Raw genomic sequence first — 20,808 nt, 5'->3', positions numbered from 1 at the left:
TAAAAAAATGGTCGCACTCAAAGAGTTGCGGACAACACCTCGATGTCCAAACAGAGACCAGTGACGAGTGGCGTTCCTCAGGGGTCAGTATGGGGACCGGCGCTGTTTAACATCTTTGTTGGCAACATGGACAGTGGGATCGAGTGCACCCTCAGCAAGTTTGCTGACAACACCAAGTTGTGTGGTGTGGTCAACACACTGGAGGGAAGGGATGCCATCCAGAGGGACCTTGACAGGCTGGAGAGGTGGGCCTGCGCAAACTGCGTGAAGTTCAACAAGGTCAAATGCAAGGTCCTGCACACGGGTGGGGCAATCCCAAGCACAGCTACAGGCTGGGCAAGGAATGGATTGAAAGCAGCCCTGAGGAGAAGGACTTGGGGGTATTGATTGATGAGAAGCTCAACATGAGCCAGCAATGTCTGCTTGCAGCCCAGAAAGCCAACTGTGTCCTGGGCTGCATCAAAAAAAGCGTGACCAGCAGGTCGAGGGAGGTGATCCTGCCCCTCTACTCTGCTCTGCTGAGACCCCACCTGGAGTACTGTGTCCAGCTCTGGGGGCCCCAGTACAGGAGAGACATGGAGCTGTTGGAGCGAGTCCAGAAGCGAGGGCCACAAAGCTGATCAGAGGGCTGGAGCACCTCTCCTATGAGGACAGGCTGAGAGAGCTGGGGTTGGTCAGCCTGGAGAAAAGGTGGCTCCAGGGAGACCTTACAGAAGCCTTCCAGTACCTGAAGGGGCCTACAAGAAAGCTGGAGAGGGACTGTTTATCAGGGAGTGTAGTGACAGGACAAGGGGTAACGGCCTTAAGCTGAAGGAGGGTCGATTTAGATTAGATGTTGGGAAGAAATTATTTCCTGTGAGAGTGGTGAGGCACTGGAACAGGTTGCCCAGAGAAGCTGTGGATGCCCCCTCCCTGGCAGTGTTCAATGCCAGGTTGGATGGGGCTTTGGGCAATGTGGTCTAGTGGAGGGTGTCCCCGGCCATAGCAGGGGGGTTGGAACTAGATGGGCTTTGAGGTTCCTTGCAACCCAAAACATTCTATGATTCTATGAAAAGCCCAACAAAACAAGCAAAAATGCCTCCACTTTCACTGACACTAAAAGGCCACTCAAAGGAAGTAAGAAGTTGCCTTTGTTTCCTTCTCATCTGCTCACAGGGGAGGGCATCCCATTGATAAAAATAAACTCTATTTGTGATTGAGCTTGTCTTACAGGAATAGAATAAATCTGCTAAGATTTACACAAGGTGCATTGTTCTACTGCTCACTTTGGCACATTCAGTAATACCTTGTAGAGATAAGAAAGAAGTGTTAGAATAATTCCCAAAAAAAGATTTGCAGTTTTCTGAGTTTCCTTCATTGAATTTGAATATTTGTTTTGCGTCTTTGAACACCAGAATAAGACGTATAGAAATAACACATCATGGAAAGACTATTAAGAAAAAAATCCAAGTTCCTACAGATGAACAACATACAGCATATGAAGTGTAGAAGATTACAAAAGAAAATTTTCCAGTGAAACTAAGGAAGCTGTCTAATGTAAAAGAAATCTCAATATTTGGGGGGGAAAAACCAAACACAAAAACAAACACAAAAACCCCAAACCCGTAAAAACCAACAACAGCAGCCACAAAACATTTGAATGAAGTTAAACAAAACCCAAGCTGATTTAATCTATCAACCTAGTCAGGACCTGTAAACATAAGTCTGAAGGATCTGCAAATTGTTCACGCTGTTCATGGGTAAATCTCTCCCAAAGCTACGCAAGTATGGAATTAGGTGGGATATTATTTTACAGGATGATCCACTTCTTTACTACCTCAACATATTTAAGTTACAATCTATAGAACCTTTGTATTTATATGGTAGAGCCCGATAAGAAGGCTAGCTAGATGGCAGTTATTAAAAGTACTCTAGTCAGAATGCTCTTACTTAGGTTTAAAGAAGTCAAACTAATAGGTAAATAATACACTGTCATCGTAAGTGGAAAAAACAAGGCAAAAGTTGTTAAATAGGTTACCTGCAATCATACAGGACTTAGTAACAGATATAGCTTAAATGATCTGAGTGCCAACTATGCTCTCCAAATCCACACCCTTAGGAAAAAAAAAATAAAAATCTGTTCAGCAAACATATAACTCATATAACTAATGGTCTACTATGCTCCCAAATACTCCCATTAAAAAAAAAAACACCCCACAAAAAAAAAAATTCTTCCTTATGTCATGTTCTTAGTGGGTTTCATATAATGTTTACTGGAATAAGAACAAGAAAAGCAAGATCTATAGCTGAGTATTCGTACAAGTGACCTGAAGGTGGGTTGGCAAGGGGTGGAAATCACCCCAAAAGTCTGGTTTTATAAGGAAAAAAAAATAAAAAGAGCTAGCATAGGTTTTTTGTGTTTAAATTTCTGATGTCAGGGTAAAGTTCTGTTTATTTTAAATTCCTCTTTCTACTAAGTAATTAATCCATAGGCATTTAGAAGACATGAACTGCTGTGCTGCATCTAGGTGGCACCTCTAACAAGAAAAAAATCCTAGGGACATATTTCCCTCCAGGAGGATGAAATGTACTAATTCGTTTCCACAGAACTTTTCTGGGATAATGATCACTAGAAATTTAAACACACAAAGAATTAGGTAGGAATCATCTGCACATGAAAGAATCACTCAGAGATCAATAAATTTAGGGAAAAAAAAAAAAAGCCTTTTAAAACTGTGTGGAGCAAGCAAGGTTTGGTTTGGTTTGTTGGGGGTTTTTTTCCCCTCACTTTATCCTTAAGGATCATAAATTGATAAAAGCTCAAGTTTGAACTTCATTCAAAATATGAAAAACAAAATAAGGGAAGGACAGGACCTTATGTCTGAGTACAAACCCAGGAAGTATAAACTGTCTTTTTCCCTTACACTGGGGGCACATTCTTAAGTAAATTGACAAGGATTACTGACAGCAATGGATATCTCCATGAATCTTAAGGAGGCTGCAACCAGCTGATGAGGCCTCATGGAGTTCTCAAAAACTTTTCATGAAGGAGCCACGAACAGAAACCTTTAGGAGATGGTAATGCTGTACTACAGAATATTACCACGCTGGGGTGCAGGACTGATGAGAAGTATTTTGTCTGGGGAGCATTTCTGAGGCGCTTACCTCCTTTGAAGTCTCTTGGCGTCAGGATGAATGCTAGCTGTCCTCGGGCTGCCATCCCTTTGAGGGGAGGGAGATACAGATGAGCCCAAAGGTTCTCTTCTAAACACAAGTCCTTACTGCAAGCTGGCCAAAAGGTCCCTGCAATCAAAGAAATCATTGTGGTTTTGCATGTGGCGCATTTATGTCCTTTAATCAAGGTTTGTCAGCCATCTAACATGTTCAACCACAAAGAAAAAAAAAAAGCATCTGCTGGGTAGCCAATGCAGAACAGAGACTAAGGAAAGCGAAGAATTGTTCATTCCAGTTCGGACACTATGAACTCCATGAAAAACACAGGCAACATGATTTTTCAGACTAAGCAGAACCACCGGTATTTCATATATGTATAGATGTATAAAAAAAGCTATTTGCCTTTGGAATCGTTTTCCAACACTCTGAATTTTCTGCCTTCTTCAGATCTCAAGAAAAACCATCACATTTTCATTTCTAGACATACCTACTAGTCAATGTATTCTACAATCTAATGCAGCAGTCGCTCTTCAACAATTATCTCTTGCAATTACCACAGCAGTATACTCCTTATATGCAATCTTTAAATGCATCCTTTTTGCCATAAGACAGTTGTAACAGAGCTTGTAGAGCCACTTGCTAGGAAGAAAAAAAAAAACAATGAAAGTTCTGTCACAGTACTGATTAAGGATTCCTTCAGCAAAACATTTGGCAGACTTTTGTGTTTGCATGCCAACATGCTAGAGCCACAAGCTCCATGTTTTCCTTAGTGTGAATCATCTCTAACAGTGTCCATATTCACAGCCTCTTTGGCACATTTCCTGGGCACATGCCCTTCCACCATAGAAATGAATCTTTATAGCCCAGCTGTCACAAGCCTAGGCATGTCATATTAAGCACATCATTTCCAAGAGCTCCAAACTAACGGGCAATCTTGGTTTATAACTCTTCTACCAAAGTATATTATAGTAGAAGCAAACAGACACATATTTCTTGTATTGGCTGCAAAACTAGTTCCTAGCTAGTAAATGCAAGAAACTTACACAACAACCAAAGAACCGTATGCATTTCACTTCCTAAAGCAGTGGGTAACCACTTCTTCGGAGCATAAGTGTACGCAAGTCCATATTCTTCCTCTTACCACCTAAGTATAGCTATTTTCCTCCTTCTCTCTTCAAAAAACAGCGGTGGGAGAATGAAAAATCCTGTCCCTTACAACCATTACCCTTTTAATTTTTTTTTTATTGCCTAGTGAGACTGACAAGTCATCCTCCCCTTTCGTGTCCACCAGGCTAACCGCTACTTCATAACCACACCTATTCAGTCATTACCTTATGGGGAAAAAAACCTAACTGTGGCAGATCTTTGCCTGGGAAGCCCATTTAAAGAGGCACAAGAAGATTAATGAGCAACTTACATGATTCTATGACAATCCCAACATTTCAACTATCCACCTCTTATAGATAGTCACAGAGAAGGGAAGAAACACGAAAATGTAGCCCATAATCAAAGTTCCACATGGAGCTGAATTTTACTGAGAGGTATGTCAAATGGTTACTAATAAACTGTACAAAGTCCCAAAATGGGAAATTGGAAGCAAAAGTAAATCAGCATTAGTTTACGGAATTAATTCGTTCAGATAAATTGCATTACAACAAAAGCAGAACTAACACACGAACCTTGCATCTGATGAAGACTGAGATTAGTAATTTATTTTTTTTTCAACAAAATGTCACTTTACTTGCATCTACATATCTTAAACCTATCATTAGTAACACCAAGGGTTTTACAAATTACTTCCCCCTCTAGACCAGAAACAAATTTCCAACAGAAAATATAAGGCACAAGAACCCCTTCACCTCCATTGTCCAAAACACAACTACTCTAATGCTTACATCTGTTCCTGTTTACCCATTACATCAAATTAAATTTGAAATGAAAGGTACAACTCAAATATACTTCTTTGCACAAATATTGACCCACCCATCAGTTTAATCCTTTTTTCACCACTTGTGTACAACAACTTCCAAGGTCTTTTGCATCGCTACTCTGCGGCCTGTAAATCTTTACTTCTCTTTTCCCTTCACCTTTTGCATTCACACTGCTATTAAATTTCACTCCTTCCTTTACAGAATATTGATAGGCCAATCCTTCTTCAAAACTCTTACTACTAATGAAGTTGTATGTATGAGCCCTAGTATTGCCCAGGATCTTCAACTCAGACTTATGCCAAACTCATCACTTCAATCCCTGCAAAACACATAATTTTTCTGCAAACTCATTATTATTTTCCACTTTTTCTCTTCACAAATCTTCCCCTGACCTCTACTTACTGCTAAAACCACCTTCTATTCACATCCATTATTTCCATTCTGCCTTCCCTATGTTTTTGTTTCCTTACAAATTGCTGTTTCAAGGAGCTGCTGAAGAACAGAAACTATGTCAGAGCACAAGATTATGACAGAGATATGTAAAGAAAGATGTTTTCAATCAAAATGGCAAATGTTTTACAGGTTCATGAGAACATCAGATCAATAGACTGGCAGCCACCTGATAGTGCCACTGGTCACATTCTAGCTGAAAAGCCTTGTGCTAGGAAGCCTATTTGGGCAACAAGATGGGGGAACCAGCCCATGGAACCACTCTGCCTAAACCTGGGTACAAATACATACACACACATGCTTTTTTTCTGCATTACTGTTGGCTGATCAAATAAGTTTCATAAACAATGATTTGGCAGCATGCTCCCATAAAACTTTAGACCAATCTGAACCATCAGTGTACAATCATCCCCATCCTAAAAAAAACCCCAAAAACCACCAAACCCCCCCCCCAAAAAAAACCCAACACAAACAACAAAACCAACAGAAAAAAAGGCAATTAGTCCCCTGCCTACTCAGTGAGCTGAGCCACTTCACTGAAGGTTTAAATAGCCCCTGCTGCTAGGGTGAGGAAGGAGCCAGTCACAGGGCAGAGCGGGACTTCCCCTTTCAGCAGCAGCAGTGGAAAAAAGCTTGCATCTAGATGCCATACTAACACTTCTTTTTCAGATATCTCACAGGCTTGCAGCAACAAGCGTAGCAGTTAACACACAAGATACAGAAGGACATTTGACATAAGCAATATTACATACTGTTAGAAAGAAATGCTATGTCATCCTGATCTGTACAGCCAAACTAAATACAAGGCTTCATGCTACAACTAATCTAGAAGCAAGCTGTTACCAAAAACCATGATCCTTCTCTCTTCTCCCCATCTCCCAGTTTTGGGGCCACCTGACTCCACTATTGTTTTTTCTTTTTTTTTTTTTCTTTTTTTTTTTTTTGCACTAGACCTAGCAATTTTGAATCCACAGGTCTGAAGTGGCTCATCTGTAAGGGTTTGGGATTTGCTCTTTTCAAGAGCCAGGTTATTTTTGGCAGGGACAGGAGAAGGCATTGGGGAAACTTGTTTCCCGTGTGAATCAAGTCATTATGCAGTCAACAGATGCAATACAAGTAAAATGGCAAGAACGTGAAAGCAGGCTGGAGAACAAGATATTGTTGGTGCCTATTTCAGCAGCAGCTAGCTGTTAGATCTGCCTAAAGGCAGGCACCAAGACGTGAAATTATGCGCAGAGTATTTCATACCATACAGAAGCCAGCGATCAGAGCAGTACAGAGGCAGCTTTTAAGGCCATCACAACAAGCACAACACAAACATATTACTTCCAAGAAATGGTATTTTACATTGAGCTTTCTAAATTTTTGTTTAAAACAAGATCAGAATAACACAACACAGTTAAGTACTTAAACATTAGGTAATACAAAATATAGTTATTATGAACTCTCAGTTTTCTTTGAGATATACTAGTGATTCTTCCCAATCTTGATACACTCATACAGTAAGAATTATTTAGTCATAAATGAATGTAACAGTGTACAATTAATTACACTGATAAACAGAAAAATTCTTGAAGTCACCATTGTATAGTAGGTAGATTTTTCCACAGATTCAGAAAAATAGGCCAATATGATGCAGATTCCAGAAAATGATAATAATCCCTTGGACTTAGTGATAATAATCACTTGGAAAGTAGTGGAATAAAAAGTTTCCGAAGTCACAATTCAAAATAAAGACAGCCCAAACAATGGACAGGACTCTTCTCATTATAGCACAACAAATGACTGCAGGGAAAGACACAAGTAACAAAGACTATGGGCAACAAAGGTTCAGAGTTGCAAGGTAACCATCTCTAAAATAGCCTCACAGTAAAACCACCTGGGCTAGAGACAGAATGAGTTCATGGGTTCTTTTACACCCTTTTGCCTTTGTCATATTTATGGCTGTTAGGGGCTGTATCAATAGAAACTTTCATCTAAATCAGTAGACCAACTAGATCTGAAAGCCTAGCAAGAACCATTACTAAAACTCTCTTGGTACCTCTTTCAGAGCTGTCCAGCCAGATGTCGGTTTCACATTTACTACGAACAAATAAAGGCAACACCTGTTTAACTCTTCTGGAGGCTAGTGCTGCCTGGTGAAAACAGAGGGGCTTACCAGGCACATCAGAAGAAAAGTAAGCATGCCAGAATAGGGACTGCCTCACGGGAACCTGTGCCTCATTTTGTTCCTAATGTTGTTGCAATGAGAGAGAATTCGCAGTCTAAGCCCCTTTTTCATTTCAGCTGCAGGGATTCCTACAGGATAAGGCAATTCCATCTGGCTGCGGTCAAGAGAACAAAGACAACATTCCATCACCTCAACCCCTCACAAAATGCAATAATGACAACATGGCTGCAATCGTAGCACACAAAATGAGATATAGTTACAGGTTTTTTTTCATTTAAGTGTGCCTAACACCCATCCAAAGTTCAGTGACTATGGTTTGCAAAAAGCCAAGTCTGAAAGGGCACTAGCTGCTGCTGTGGGGCTGGGCACACAACACAAAAGATAGAGATCAAGAAACTACTGACAGGTTTCACTTCTCCCTGTGCTGAGGTAGCAGCCCCTGTTACAGTGGATTCTACAGTCCTAATGTTAAGCAGGAATCTCTGGTCTGCTCTCCCACCCTGACAATCACGATGTAACCTGCCACAGGCTGCCTGCTGTATCAAATGACAACAGAATGCACTAGGTCCATTAACTTCACGCTGACCCACAGCATACATTTAAGGTAACATTTATGAGCATCTCTGAACTGATGTGAAAGATAAATCTGTAAAGCGAAAGGACATTGACCTAAAACTTATTGAAGTCACATATTAATACCCACATTCAAAGTTATTTTACCTAGATTGCCGTGGTAAGAATATTCAACACATCCACATTAACGTCTTTGAGTTTCCTAAAGGCATGCAAACTTCAGCTTCTTTAAATTCAGCAAATACTGATTTTAAAAAAAAATAACTGCAAGTGACAAAATCCATCTCATATACACTTTTCCAATATTTAAGCTAGCTTCCCTTTTAAAATGTGTCTGTGATTACGAGATTAAATTTGCTTAGCTTGACCACTCAGCAATTACATCTTGTCACATTTTGGCATAACAGATTAGAAAACACTAAACTATCAAGCACTTGAACATGGAGAAGCTTTCACGTATACACATCAAGTCACTTCCAAACCTTCTCTTGCATAAACAAAACCAAGCTTGAACTTCAGTCTTTCTCTGGAATACAGGCTTTCCAAACCTCAAACTGTTCCTGAAGCTCTTCACTGAACGCATTAAAGTTTTCCAGCCACATTGTGAACTGGCCACGTTATTCCAATAATGGCCTCACTGATACCATGTACACCAAGCCCTAGCCAATACAAGATTTATTTGCCCAGTCACAGCATTACTTACCAACCTCATGTTCATCTGATTACCTAAAATAAACTATACATTACTTTCAGAATCATTGCTTTTCAAAAAAAAATCTTTGTATCTATACTTCATTTGCCTGAAGTCATCGTTCTACAGAGCTCAGTTAATCAAACTGCATAGAAGGGGCATGGAGGGGTTTTTTCCATGAAGATATATTGTGTCATTCATAAAATTTAATCAGAAGCTATTTTCTGGGGGGTTTCGCAGTCTATATAAATTCCAGTTTGACTTAGCACAGTAGGTATATAATACCCTAGACATGAAATAAATCTTCATACAGGTATAAAGACCCAAATGAAAATTATCAGCAGCTATCCTTTATGAACTTTACCAGCATCAGCTCTTCTTATTATCTATATATATATATATATTTATTTTTTTTAAGAGTTCTTAAAATACTCTTACAGAATGGGAAATTCTCTGGGTAAAAGAAGGGGGGAAATAAACCAGAACTCTGATTCTCATTCGGTCAAGAAGTTTAAACAATTCAAAAGAGAGTATCTCAAAAGCTACAAAGCATGCTAGAAAAATGCATCTAAAGGATGAGGAAACAAGAGCTTAGAGACAGTTGGTTTTTTTAAAATACATACTACAAAGACTAGCTCAATACTAGTTCAATATCACTTGTATGTAGTTATACTGGATGTTGAAACTACTTAGTGATCATGTGCTCTACCATTATATTCATATATATAAAAGTCTGAGACAGTTAATTTAAAGACTTCTTAATGTATACATATATAATGTACTGATCTAAGCTTTTGTCCATATATATTTATTAACCTTAGTACATAGGTAATATACTGATCTAAGCTTTTGTCCATATATATTTATTAACCTTAGCTTTGAGTGACATATATATATGCAAAAAAAAAGCTACGAAACTTTATTCTTCAACCATTTAAAGATATAGACAAATTATTTTCCTCATATATGTTTTTAAATAATAATCCAAGATCAAAGAAACATGAAAATGTTATGAAGTTATAATAAAGTAGTAATTAAAGTTATTAACAAAACTGAAGAAACATTATCAGAAAGGGATCTGAATCTTAGAAATAAAACAGATTCCATACAACTTGGCCTAAAAAGGACAAGAGAAACAACTTCAGAACCAAATCTAACTAAGCTCTTGACAAACTGGTAAAGCAGAGTAAGATGCAAAAAGCAGAGCTGACAAGCTCCTAGACAGAAAAAACTTTTAGAATAAATAGTATAGCAATACTTATAAAGAGTTACAGTATGGCAAAACTCAGAAGAGACAGCAAACAACTTTAGACAATTTTGTAAGAAAAACAAAAAATAAATGTAACAAACACAAATAATCCCAATTCTTTTACAAAGGAGGGAGCAGATGCTATTACCTAAAATCTAAAGTAAACAGACCCAGAGAAGTTTCATGAATGAATTTTATAAGGATCTAAAAAGAACTATAACTCTTCTATCCATGGAGCATTTAATCAGATCATAGATGGGAGAGATGAACCTTTCATTTGGAAGACAGCAAGGATAGATATGGTTCCCAGAGCAGAGAGATAATGAAGTCACTACCTATTTTGTTAAGCCTACTTCATTAAGGAACATTGATACAGGTTTTTAACACACCATGGCAGATACGGAATGGCAGTTCCTCTAGATATATGCACCCATATATCTATGTCACTGCAATACGCTTTAAGAGCAACGTTGTAGTTACTTGCTATCTCTTGCTGTAGACAAAAGCTCTTTGTCCAAATAGAATGAGAAAGTGAAGACCTATTTTAAAAGATGGCTTTAAAAAGGGGTACTTACTTATCTGTTTTATATAAAGACCTTAGGGTTATATAAAACTTATCTGTTTTATATAAAGACCTCTGACAAAAGGACGTTCTGCGAATTTATTTATATTCAGGATGACAACCTAAACTGGTACCTACTTCACTACTGCTTATTGCTCTATTTGAATGAACAGCAATTATACACAATCCTCCAACAATAGACATAAAGAACAAAGTCTAGACTTGCTCTATGCAAGCAATAAGCTGCTTTTTATTTAAGACTATTGCTTTAACACAGTGAATACCTCACACAAACAGATATGGCTTAGTCTCTGGATAGGAAAAAAAATGCTATAAAGCAAACACATTTCTGAAAAGATTAAGTTGGGATATAAAAAAAATTTAGAGTAAGAAAATTTAACAAGGCATTTGAGTGTATCACTCTAAAAAGTAGCTAAAAATTAATTTTTAAATGTAAATTTATCGGACAAAGTAATTACATTAACTCATAAAATCATAATATTCATTTCAAGTTGTATTTCCATGTATATCATGCAGCAGACACCAAGAGCTTGACAGTCTATTCTCATGAACGTCATGTGAGGACAGTAAGAGGCCTCAGGCAAGTACAGCAGTATTATATAAGCCTTCTAAAATTTCAAGCAACAGGTCCCTTAACGCACTGGCATGTATAATCATGTAGCTTAATTGAAGCAGGTGTGGAATAACAGAGAATGAAGAACAATACAAGGATTTATCAAGGACAGATGATTCAGATGTTTGGGGTTTTTAAAAAAAAAAAAAAGATGAAAAAGACAAAAAAACCCCACAACATTCTGGCTACCTAGAAAATCTTCAAAAAAATATAAAAGTCTTCATGGCAATGCCCATCAACCATCTTTGCTGAAAATACACAATGCATCTTAAAACATGTCATATATTTTCAAGGATGTCAGAGCACGTATTCTGCAATTACATAAACTTGTTCTAGAAAGAGACGTGAAATATTAATCATCAGGTCTGCAGTGTCCCAAATGGGATAGAAATTTTTCTTTTCCGGTGTCTTGAAACTTGTTATAACAAAATAAATACCAAATAGTTCTCATAAAAGATACTTACTCCTACTTAACTGACACGGGAGTACTTAGGAAAAAAGTTATTACATAATAAGACACCTCGTCAGCTCACAAAAGGATATGCAAGAAATGTAGGGAAACAAAGACTGATCTAGAGCTAGAAGGAAAAAAAAAAAATGAGCGAGATTGAAATTGTTATTGGAAATGCTATTTGTCTGCCAAAAATAATTTATAGAAAATCAATTTAAGAGTCCTCTATAAACAGTACCTCTTTCTATTCAAGATCCAACAGACACACGGTCAGCATACATCACACTGCACAGGCTTTAGAGAATAATAATCGCTGCAGTGGCTGGCAATATAACCTAAGATCCTATCATTTTCCCACTTGTTTACTTCAAAGGAGTTCATTGTGTTCTTTCCTGTAATTAGAGCTAAACTGTCCAACCACAGAAGAAATGTCTGCAAATCACTCAAGAAGTGGCAAATTAATGCATTGAACATTCTTGATGATGGATTATCACATTGTCAAAAATAGAGTTAAAAGATTGTCAGACCCTTAGAACTACATATGGCAGTCCCGGCTTGCAAATACAACAAAGACCTGCAGCAAATAAACCTAGATTCTTAGCCAAGAATATTAACCAATTCATTTAAACATTAATATAGTCCTTTTTAAGTGTGTGTCTATATACATATGATGACACATTATTACTGTCCAATAACAAGACTTGACCCTTACTTTAGAAAGCTAATAGAACTGCAGAATGTTTCCTTTGCAAAGACTCTGTCACTTCAGCATCACCTAGTAACCACCACAAATTAATTCTTAGCAGCATAAAGAAATGAGGTTTTTGTCTTTAAGACCAAAAGTTCTGTAGTACCAAGTGTCTTGCAAAACAACATACATTCACAAAGAACTGAAGTAATGAATAAACATGACTAGCTGTACATGCCACTAGCTGCACAAAGAGCTGTACTTTCCTCCAAAAGTAACTGAGTCATACATAGCCCTTGTTAGTAGTGCAGTATCTTAGAAAATTGGCACAAGTTGTTAAATACTCAGGCTACTGCACTTGACAGAAGTGATGCAGAAGGTAAAAGTATTTTCAGGAGGTCCTCCTCACAACAATAAGCACAAGTATCCCTAATGACACATCCAGCCAAACCCATTCCAGCTACAAAGCCCTACAGTCTCCTCTCTCCTTCAATTAGGAAAAGCAACAGTTGCCATACTACCTTCACAAAATGGTGAAGTTCATTCAGTCTAAATTTGGACACTAGTTTCTCTTTTTCAGCCACATTGCTATTATACATTTTAAAAACTATGAAGTGGCATTCCTATCAAATTTCTATTTTTCTTGTATTGTTTCACTCATCCTGTAAGATCTTACTGTTCCTCCTCTAAAATGAACAGATTTGAAGCAGGAAGACAGTCCAGGAGAGAAAAAACACTTTTCCCTTTTTGCTATACTTCACTTAACTACCAAACCTAGACTGAGAAATTTAAGAAGTAGTAATAAAAGCCATGATGAAAAAATTTATCCAATTTACTGTGCTCAATTATGTGTGTTCTGATGCTTCCAAGATCTAAACAATACATAACTTGTAAGTCCAGTACTGGTAAGGGTTATCAGGTCTGAAACCATTCACAAAGCCTTCAGTGATAAGATGTCCAAGCAAACTGGCTCAGAGCACAAGGAAGAAAGGAAAAACTGTCCCTTCAGTAATGCATCTCTTGGATTCAGGAAACAATCCTTTTTCCCTTGGAAACTCACTGGCAATCTCAGAAATCCAGAGATAAGTCAGGGTCCCCCTTTCAGAACCTTCATGTCTTTGCTGATAAATAGAATGCTTCCACAAAAGCAGAAGCAGACTGAAAAATAATTTTGAAGTATTTTCTGCCTACTTGTAACTTCAAACCCCGTCAAGAGAACAATCTCATATCTAGATTGCCATCGCACTGTCACAAAAGAGTGAGCTATCCAGATGGGGCCAAAGTCTGATCAAAGAAAAGGTAGTACAAAAAGTTTCCAGATATTTTCACTATCTTATAGAGGTAATAAATTACTATATCCATCCAATTAAAAAAAAAAAACAAACACCAAAAAACCCCCCCCAAAACCCACCACCACATCTATCTGGCACACTTAAAACTGAACCCTGAAATTAATATGGCAGACGGAGGGAAGGGAAACAGATTCAGAAGGCAGTTAATGGGAACCTCTACCATTAGCTTCACTTATGGCTAATGTGCTGTTTGCCAACGTGCAAATAAACTAACACTTAGATTTTAATTTTTAAATCGCTCAGATCAAGGCTAGGTTCAGTCTCCTTTGAAAAGCAACCTAATCTTTGCCACTAATTAAACCTTGACAAAAACCTTCAAGCTTCGCAAAACAGCTGATACTACATTGGTTTTAATGTTTTGATAATTCAAATGCAGACTTAGGTTACATTTTCTGAATTTAAACAAGAGTTAGAGTTATATTCTCCTAATATTAAGAGAATCTAAACATATTACTTAGAGCTTAACAAACTGATGTTCTTTAAATTAATTTCTCTTTATACAGAAATAGCAAGAGACACGTGCATTTTTTTTTTCTTTTAAGTTCTGTCACATACTTCACAAAATAAAGTAACTCTTTCTTTCTTTGGAATTGAAAGGACAAAAATATATTTTTTCTTCAACTGAGGTCTGACTGAAACCTTGCCAATGAAAACAGGCACAATTGGATAACTTGGAAAAGAATTTCTTATAAAATCAAATCACCATTATCTGTGATCATCTTACCTTTAAATAGGATCCATAGTATTTAGTTACATATGGACTGTCACACTGACTCAGCACTGTGATTTCTTGTTGGATGTCTTCTATTTCATCTTCTGCTTCTTCTAGGTCAATAATTTTTATAGCAACCACTTTCTGAGTCCGATTGTCAATTCCTTTAAAAACTTCACCAAAAGAGCCCTTACCAATTTTCTCCAGTTTTGTAAACAGTTCTTCTGGATCTGCCTTCAGAGTCTGTTAAAAATAAGAGAAAAGTTACTCAGTATTTGTAACATTAAAACAAAATGTGATATTTTTAAAGGCAACAAACACTTCAAATTCTACACATTCCTATTTATCCAGCTATTCTTTTTCTACCTCCATAATTAATGTGTTCTTCCTAAATCCCTTATATGTACACACTGCAGCATTTATGCTTCCCTGTACATGAAGTACAAATTTAACACTGTCCTTGTGACAAGGTTTTGTGCTATCTGGCATCAGAAAGTGCTGCTACTTCTATTTCTTTTTCTTTGCCAATAAATTGCACCCAGGCACCAAGAATGAAAGACCTTTACAAAGATTTGGTTTCTATTAAAATCAAAATAGATCAAATACCACTACCAATAAAAGTAAACCTTTTGTCTACCTTTTTCTCTTGAAACTGGTTCCTTCCCAGAACCCAGGGATCTACTCTCTTGAATTTTTCACCTATCTCATACTCAAGGATTTTGTTCCCACTCTTCAGTACACAGACTACCATTTCCTTTCATTTGATGTGGCAAGCAATCCTCTTCAATTTTCTGCTACTAAGGATCACCTGCATGAACTGCCATGCTTCCTTCTTATCCCTGACCCCAAGGTTTTCTGGAGCAGGATTTATTTTTCTTTTTCTTCTTCTCTCAGCTGGGTAAGGTCATTCACTTCTAAAAAACATCCTGTTCCCAGCTATCTTGATTTGAACAGTCACATGAAAACTACAAGCGCTCACCTGAACATGTAAATGTAAGACCTGGGCGGACCACTCTGCCATATTTTTCTCCACTGTCAAGTATTCAGCTAGCTATTGCTGCTCTTACACGTCTCACTTTCAGTGCACAGATGGTAAATTCCATTGTGTACCTTCTTAATCTAACAGCAAGGAGACTTTATAGATAACAAATATATATATAAATTACAATTATACTGGAAAAGCCACAGGTAGAGGGAATAGTCATGAAATGATGAAAAATAGGATTACTTAGAATCTTTCCCTTCAGAAATAAAACAAACACTTCAAAATCTTACTGTTTTTAAAAGGATGAGGTTCCTGCTAAGTGAAAATACATTGTTGATATAGAAAAAGGCTCATACAAGAAAAATTCAGTAATGCCTAAATACGCATGAAGCCACACAGTTTATACTTAGCTGAACTTTTTAGAAGCATGAGAATAGGGGAATGAAAATTTTTTAAGTTACCACTGACAAGCATTGAGCCAACATTTTCTCTTCAACAATTAAATTTAGCTTACACAGCATCTCCCACCTATACTTCTGTCTACTTCTGCTCTCACATCTCAAAGGCGACATAACTAACCCATGCAGCCCCTAGAGGAAGATAGTCTAGAAGATGGTTTAGTTTGTCTGGAGGTATCTGAATTTCACAGCTGAATTAGGCGTTTTGAGGACCAGGTAGCTGTGACTGACTGAGCCCAGAGATAAACCCACTCAGTTCTTCAGGCAGTGTGTTTGTGGAGCAGTCTGGATTCTATTATCATGTGGTGAAAATTCTGAGTACACTCCTAATACTTTAAAGTAAGCTACGAGACATCACAGTTTTCAGATAATTGTCCCAGGAATAGATCACTGTCAAGATCAGTCCAAAGGGAAAAAACCCCTACACTCTTAAGTATACTGCAAGACTTCACCAGCCCTAAGAATTTCCCCCTGATTTATATCTTATTGATCCATCTTTCTATCCAAAGACAGTTTCATGAAACAAACAGAAGGACATGGGGTTTCATCGCCCTTTTGCCATTATAAGGAGCAGAGCAAGAGATCCAAGTCCCTTCCATCAAAACAAGCTCTTTTCTCCTTTAACTTCAATGTAATGAGAATTACATACTATTACACACTATTAAACACTACATACACAATATGCTAATATATCTCCCACTTGGAAACCAGACCAGGGCACTTCACGTTTTCCAGCAAGTGTGGTTATCCTTTAGCTACACAGTAGCCCCTACCAATGCTTCCAGGGACATCACTTACAGGAGATCACAAAACTAGGACCCAAATCGAGGTAGTGGTTCTCCTCATGCCCCACAGAATGCTCTTTTGTTAATAATCAAAACAGTCTTCTCTGAGAATTCTTCATGAATAAAAACAACCTTGAGATTACGTGCTCTAGAGAACTGTGCATGCCTAATCCATCCACACAAGCCTTCTAGTTCCATTCACTAGCCACAGGAATCTAAGCATTACATCATTACAAAGGTATTTGTGTAAGTCACAAACCAATCCCAGTCACAGCTGCTTAAAAAATTCTGTTTCACCTCCAGAGACTAAAAAGCCAGCACTATTCAAAGTTGCAGTTGTTCATATGGAGAAAAAAAATACAAGGGCTACTAGCCAGCAGCTCTCTGAGATCTGTTGGTCAGATGTATTCATCCCCTATTGTCCCTTTTCCCCTCAACCCCTTGAACATGTATTACAATCATTTACTAACACCCATTACTTCATGACATCACAATCTTCAGACACTTGCAGAACTCTCATAGCTTCATTTTTACAGTATCAAGCTCCTGGGATTCTGGTATTAGGCCAACAGTTTTATAAACCAACTGCAAAAGAACATTTTCCCAGTCATTTTGTGTTAATAATTCCAGAAGAGCAGGGAAGATAACTGTTCCTGAAAGTCCTGAGAAGCAGGGAAGACTTGCTCCTGTTTGATTTTTTACAATCAAAATTTTGCAGCCATTTTGAAATGTTAATTGTTCAATAATAGCTGGAATTAATACAATTAAATTTATTATTAATAATGGTTCCTTCTCCAAGTTCCTTGTGAAATTACTATATTATTTAAAAAAAAAATCAACACTTTTCCTTCCCAAATCAGAACTTCTGTAAATTCCTTTCTTAGTTTTAAAATTTGAAAGTTTCCATTCCTGAATTTTGTTCTGAGCAACGGGATGTAGTAGTTGGGTTGTTTTGTTTGTGGATGTTGGTTTTCTGGTTTTTTTGGGTTTGTTTTTTTTTTTAAAAAAAAAAAAAAAGCTCTCTTGCTCTGTAAGAACCTCCAAATTTTCCTCTTAGGAGACCAGGTGTTTGAAGTGAGAGCCTTAAACTACTGACAACCTGTGTTTTTGGAAAACTACCAGTTGCTCTCTCTTTAATGACCTGCTCTATTTCAAAACCGGATAGATCAGGCCTCCAGATACATAAGGAACTACTTGAATTTCAAAGCACATGAGTGGTAAATTCCCATTCAGTTTTCTAAGATCACATCTGGAAAGGATTCTTGCCAAATTTATTTTTGTTTGCTTTTGTAAATACTTCCAACAGAGCCAAAACAAACAAACAGCTTTATAAATATTCTCTCTCTATGACTGAATAGCGAAAATGTCTTCCATAGATTCCATCACTACAGTTTTGCTGACTCTACTCTTTGCAAGCTTTCACTAAGCATATAGCTTTTTCCTACTACTACTAAAATAAAGGGAACTGATAAAAGAGTTTTCATGTAACAGAGCACACCAAATATTGCTAGAAACCAGTGAATAAAACAGCAACATGTCCTGCAAAAGGACAAAGCTAATCACCTTGTTTGATAAGGAGCTAGATCTCTACCACTAAAATATTTCCTTCAAAGTGTGTCACAAAAAATATATTGTGGAAAATCAAAAACAAATTCTGGAACATTTAGATCTCATGATTACAGAAGATTCAATTTCCATAATCACTTGAATTTGTTTGGTTTTTTGTTTTGAACACTAATCACAACCATCCAGTCTCGGTCTCCTTAGCCATGCAGAACAAATCCTTTACTTTTTGCCATAAGCAGAGCCACCATTCACCCAATGATTTGAGTAACCTCTCTGTACTTCTTCCACATTGGATTTGTTACTTTTGATCTTCATCAGCCCCAAAAACATACTGCACTTAGGTACTGAGAAGAGCTAATTTTAACATCACTGTTGCCCACTTCTACAGAATAAAGTTAGTCTGACACATTCTCAGATCCTATTTGTTCAGTTTGGCCTCATGGCTCAAACTCAGCTGTGACCAACTAAACACACTTCCAATTAATAAGCTCTCAGCCTATTGCAAAGGTTCTTTGTAATAATTCATACTTATGACACCTTGCACTTCATACTATATTGTTCAGTAAATTCAAATCCTCACGGTTGTGTAGTTCTTCAGTAATGGCCTCTCAAGAATAACAAGTGCCTTTAAATTTTGTACCATCAGCAATTTTTTTCAGCACGCATTGCCTTTTTTTATTCTAACGTCACCAACTTTCAGTCACCAACTGTCAAGAACAATCCTGGAAAAAACAGCAGTATCATCCAGTCTGACATCACCTCTTCGACAGTCCCCTCACAGCCAGAACTATACACATCTTACAATGTATTTGTTTTCATGAATCTCTAATTCTCATCTGCAATACCTGCTCCTATAGCTCAACAGAAAACATTGCTGAAATTCAGACTAGTTAGATCAAACTTTATCCATAACCACTCTGACCTAAGATATAGCTTTAACTGAGTCTTTTTCTCCATCTCATTCCAGTTCTTATTTCTAACCTCCTTTTATGAAGGGTTATTCATCCAGTTATTGTAGGAAAGGGTTAAAAAACTATTTTTCTCTTTAACTTAGAAGAATTACAAACCATCTCCATATTCAAGTTTTCAAGCTTATTTGGACAACTGATTTTACTTGCAGATCTCCAATTTCACTATGACTAGTCATTTGACATAGACAATCATCTTTCAACACCTCATTTTTGTATACTTTTCATTTCACCAATTTCCAATTAGTCCGTCCAATCCTCATTCCCTATAAAGACTGAGCGCAAACTACCATCACCTGAAGATGTTCAGAGATTTCTGCTGAAGATAAAATACCACAAGGTGAACTGGCTTGTGATTGTTGGTGATTACTACTGTCTGCTACCACACTTAGAGATAAAAAGAATATTTTGCACCTTGTTCACACGCATGCAGATAAAACTGGATACACGCTGTAATAGGATGTTGCAGACAGTGAATCCTACAAATTCGTTAAGGACTGGAGAACTAATAGAAGAAAAGAAAAAAAAAAAAATCCATCAAGATAATCACTTCCGGCTCTGGAAATCCTTGAGCAGTGAAATTTAACAGCAGCTGTGGAAGTATGCCATAGAAGTATTACAAATTACTGTAGTCTTACACTTTTTCTTAGACATCTTCCAATAATCGCTGTCAAAGACAAAACACAACTATGTAGGCCTATGATCCGACCCCATTCAGCTGATGGATGCAAGTAATTTGAGAACATAAGTCAGAACTTCAAGCACAAATTAAATTTTATAGCACAGTCAATGCATGTTATAGTACAAAATTAAACACACTTGAAATCATAAAGGAAGACTTTAAGGCCACTGCAATTTGAGGAATTCTGTTCAAGGTTTCTTCTTCGGCCCCATAACTGCACATCACCACACTTTCACATTATAAACAAGATACTGAGACTTCTTTCACTGATAAAAACAAAAGATAAAAATAGGGGGAGAAAAGACAGGCATGACATTGTTTATATGACCGCTACTACAGGTTTGTTCATTGGTAACATGTATGGTGATTATCAGGTGTTCCTTTCACATAAAAATGTCAACTTCTTACAGAAATTAATTTCAGAAGATTGTAACAAACAGCAACTACTTCATAGGTATTCTTCAGAAGCAATTGAGAAGTCTGGACATCTCAGGTTAGGTGTGTAACCTACCACATTAAGGAACAAAATAATTTTTATCTTCTACAAGAAGGTGCATCAACTTCTTGCTCAAACTTTTGTACTACTTACACAAATAAATCTATTTAATATAGAAACAGGGTACACAAAACATTCATTTTATTACTACATCATGAGTAAGCTGCAAGTGGTAGTAGGAGATGCTTTCCCTGTGAGGGATGGAGATCCCAATCTGCCGATCTGAGCTGCTATCTAGGACAGCTTGGTGCT

The 20,808-nt window shown here is 37.4% G+C and overlaps 1 protein-coding gene across 5 annotated transcripts in view; it reads right to left on the bottom strand.

Moving 5' to 3' along the window:
- The window catches only part of STK24 (serine/threonine kinase 24), a 63,983-nt gene that overhangs the window by 35,143 nt on the left and 8,032 nt on the right, over positions 1-20,808 (bottom strand). For 2 of the 5 annotated variants that reach the window (XM_075741098.1, XM_075741107.1), the window contains exon 2: positions 14,629-14,859. In XM_075741098.1, coding sequence (XP_075597213.1) covers positions 14,629-14,859 — 231 coding nt within the window. Of the gene's footprint in view, positions 1-2,017; positions 2,094-3,144; positions 3,283-14,628; positions 14,860-20,808 lie in introns of those variants that run through there. The other 3 variants (XM_075741123.1, XM_075741116.1, XM_075741131.1) reach the window with 3 other exon arrangements.

Source organism: Balearica regulorum, chromosome 1 (genome assembly GCF_011004875.1).
Source record: "Balearica regulorum gibbericeps isolate bBalReg1 chromosome 1, bBalReg1.pri, whole genome shotgun sequence".
In the NCBI taxonomy this organism is placed as follows: Eukaryota; Metazoa; Chordata; class Aves; order Gruiformes; family Gruidae; genus Balearica; species Balearica regulorum.
Note: the sequence above shows the minus strand (reverse complement) of the source record. Positions and strands in the feature narration are given on the sequence as shown.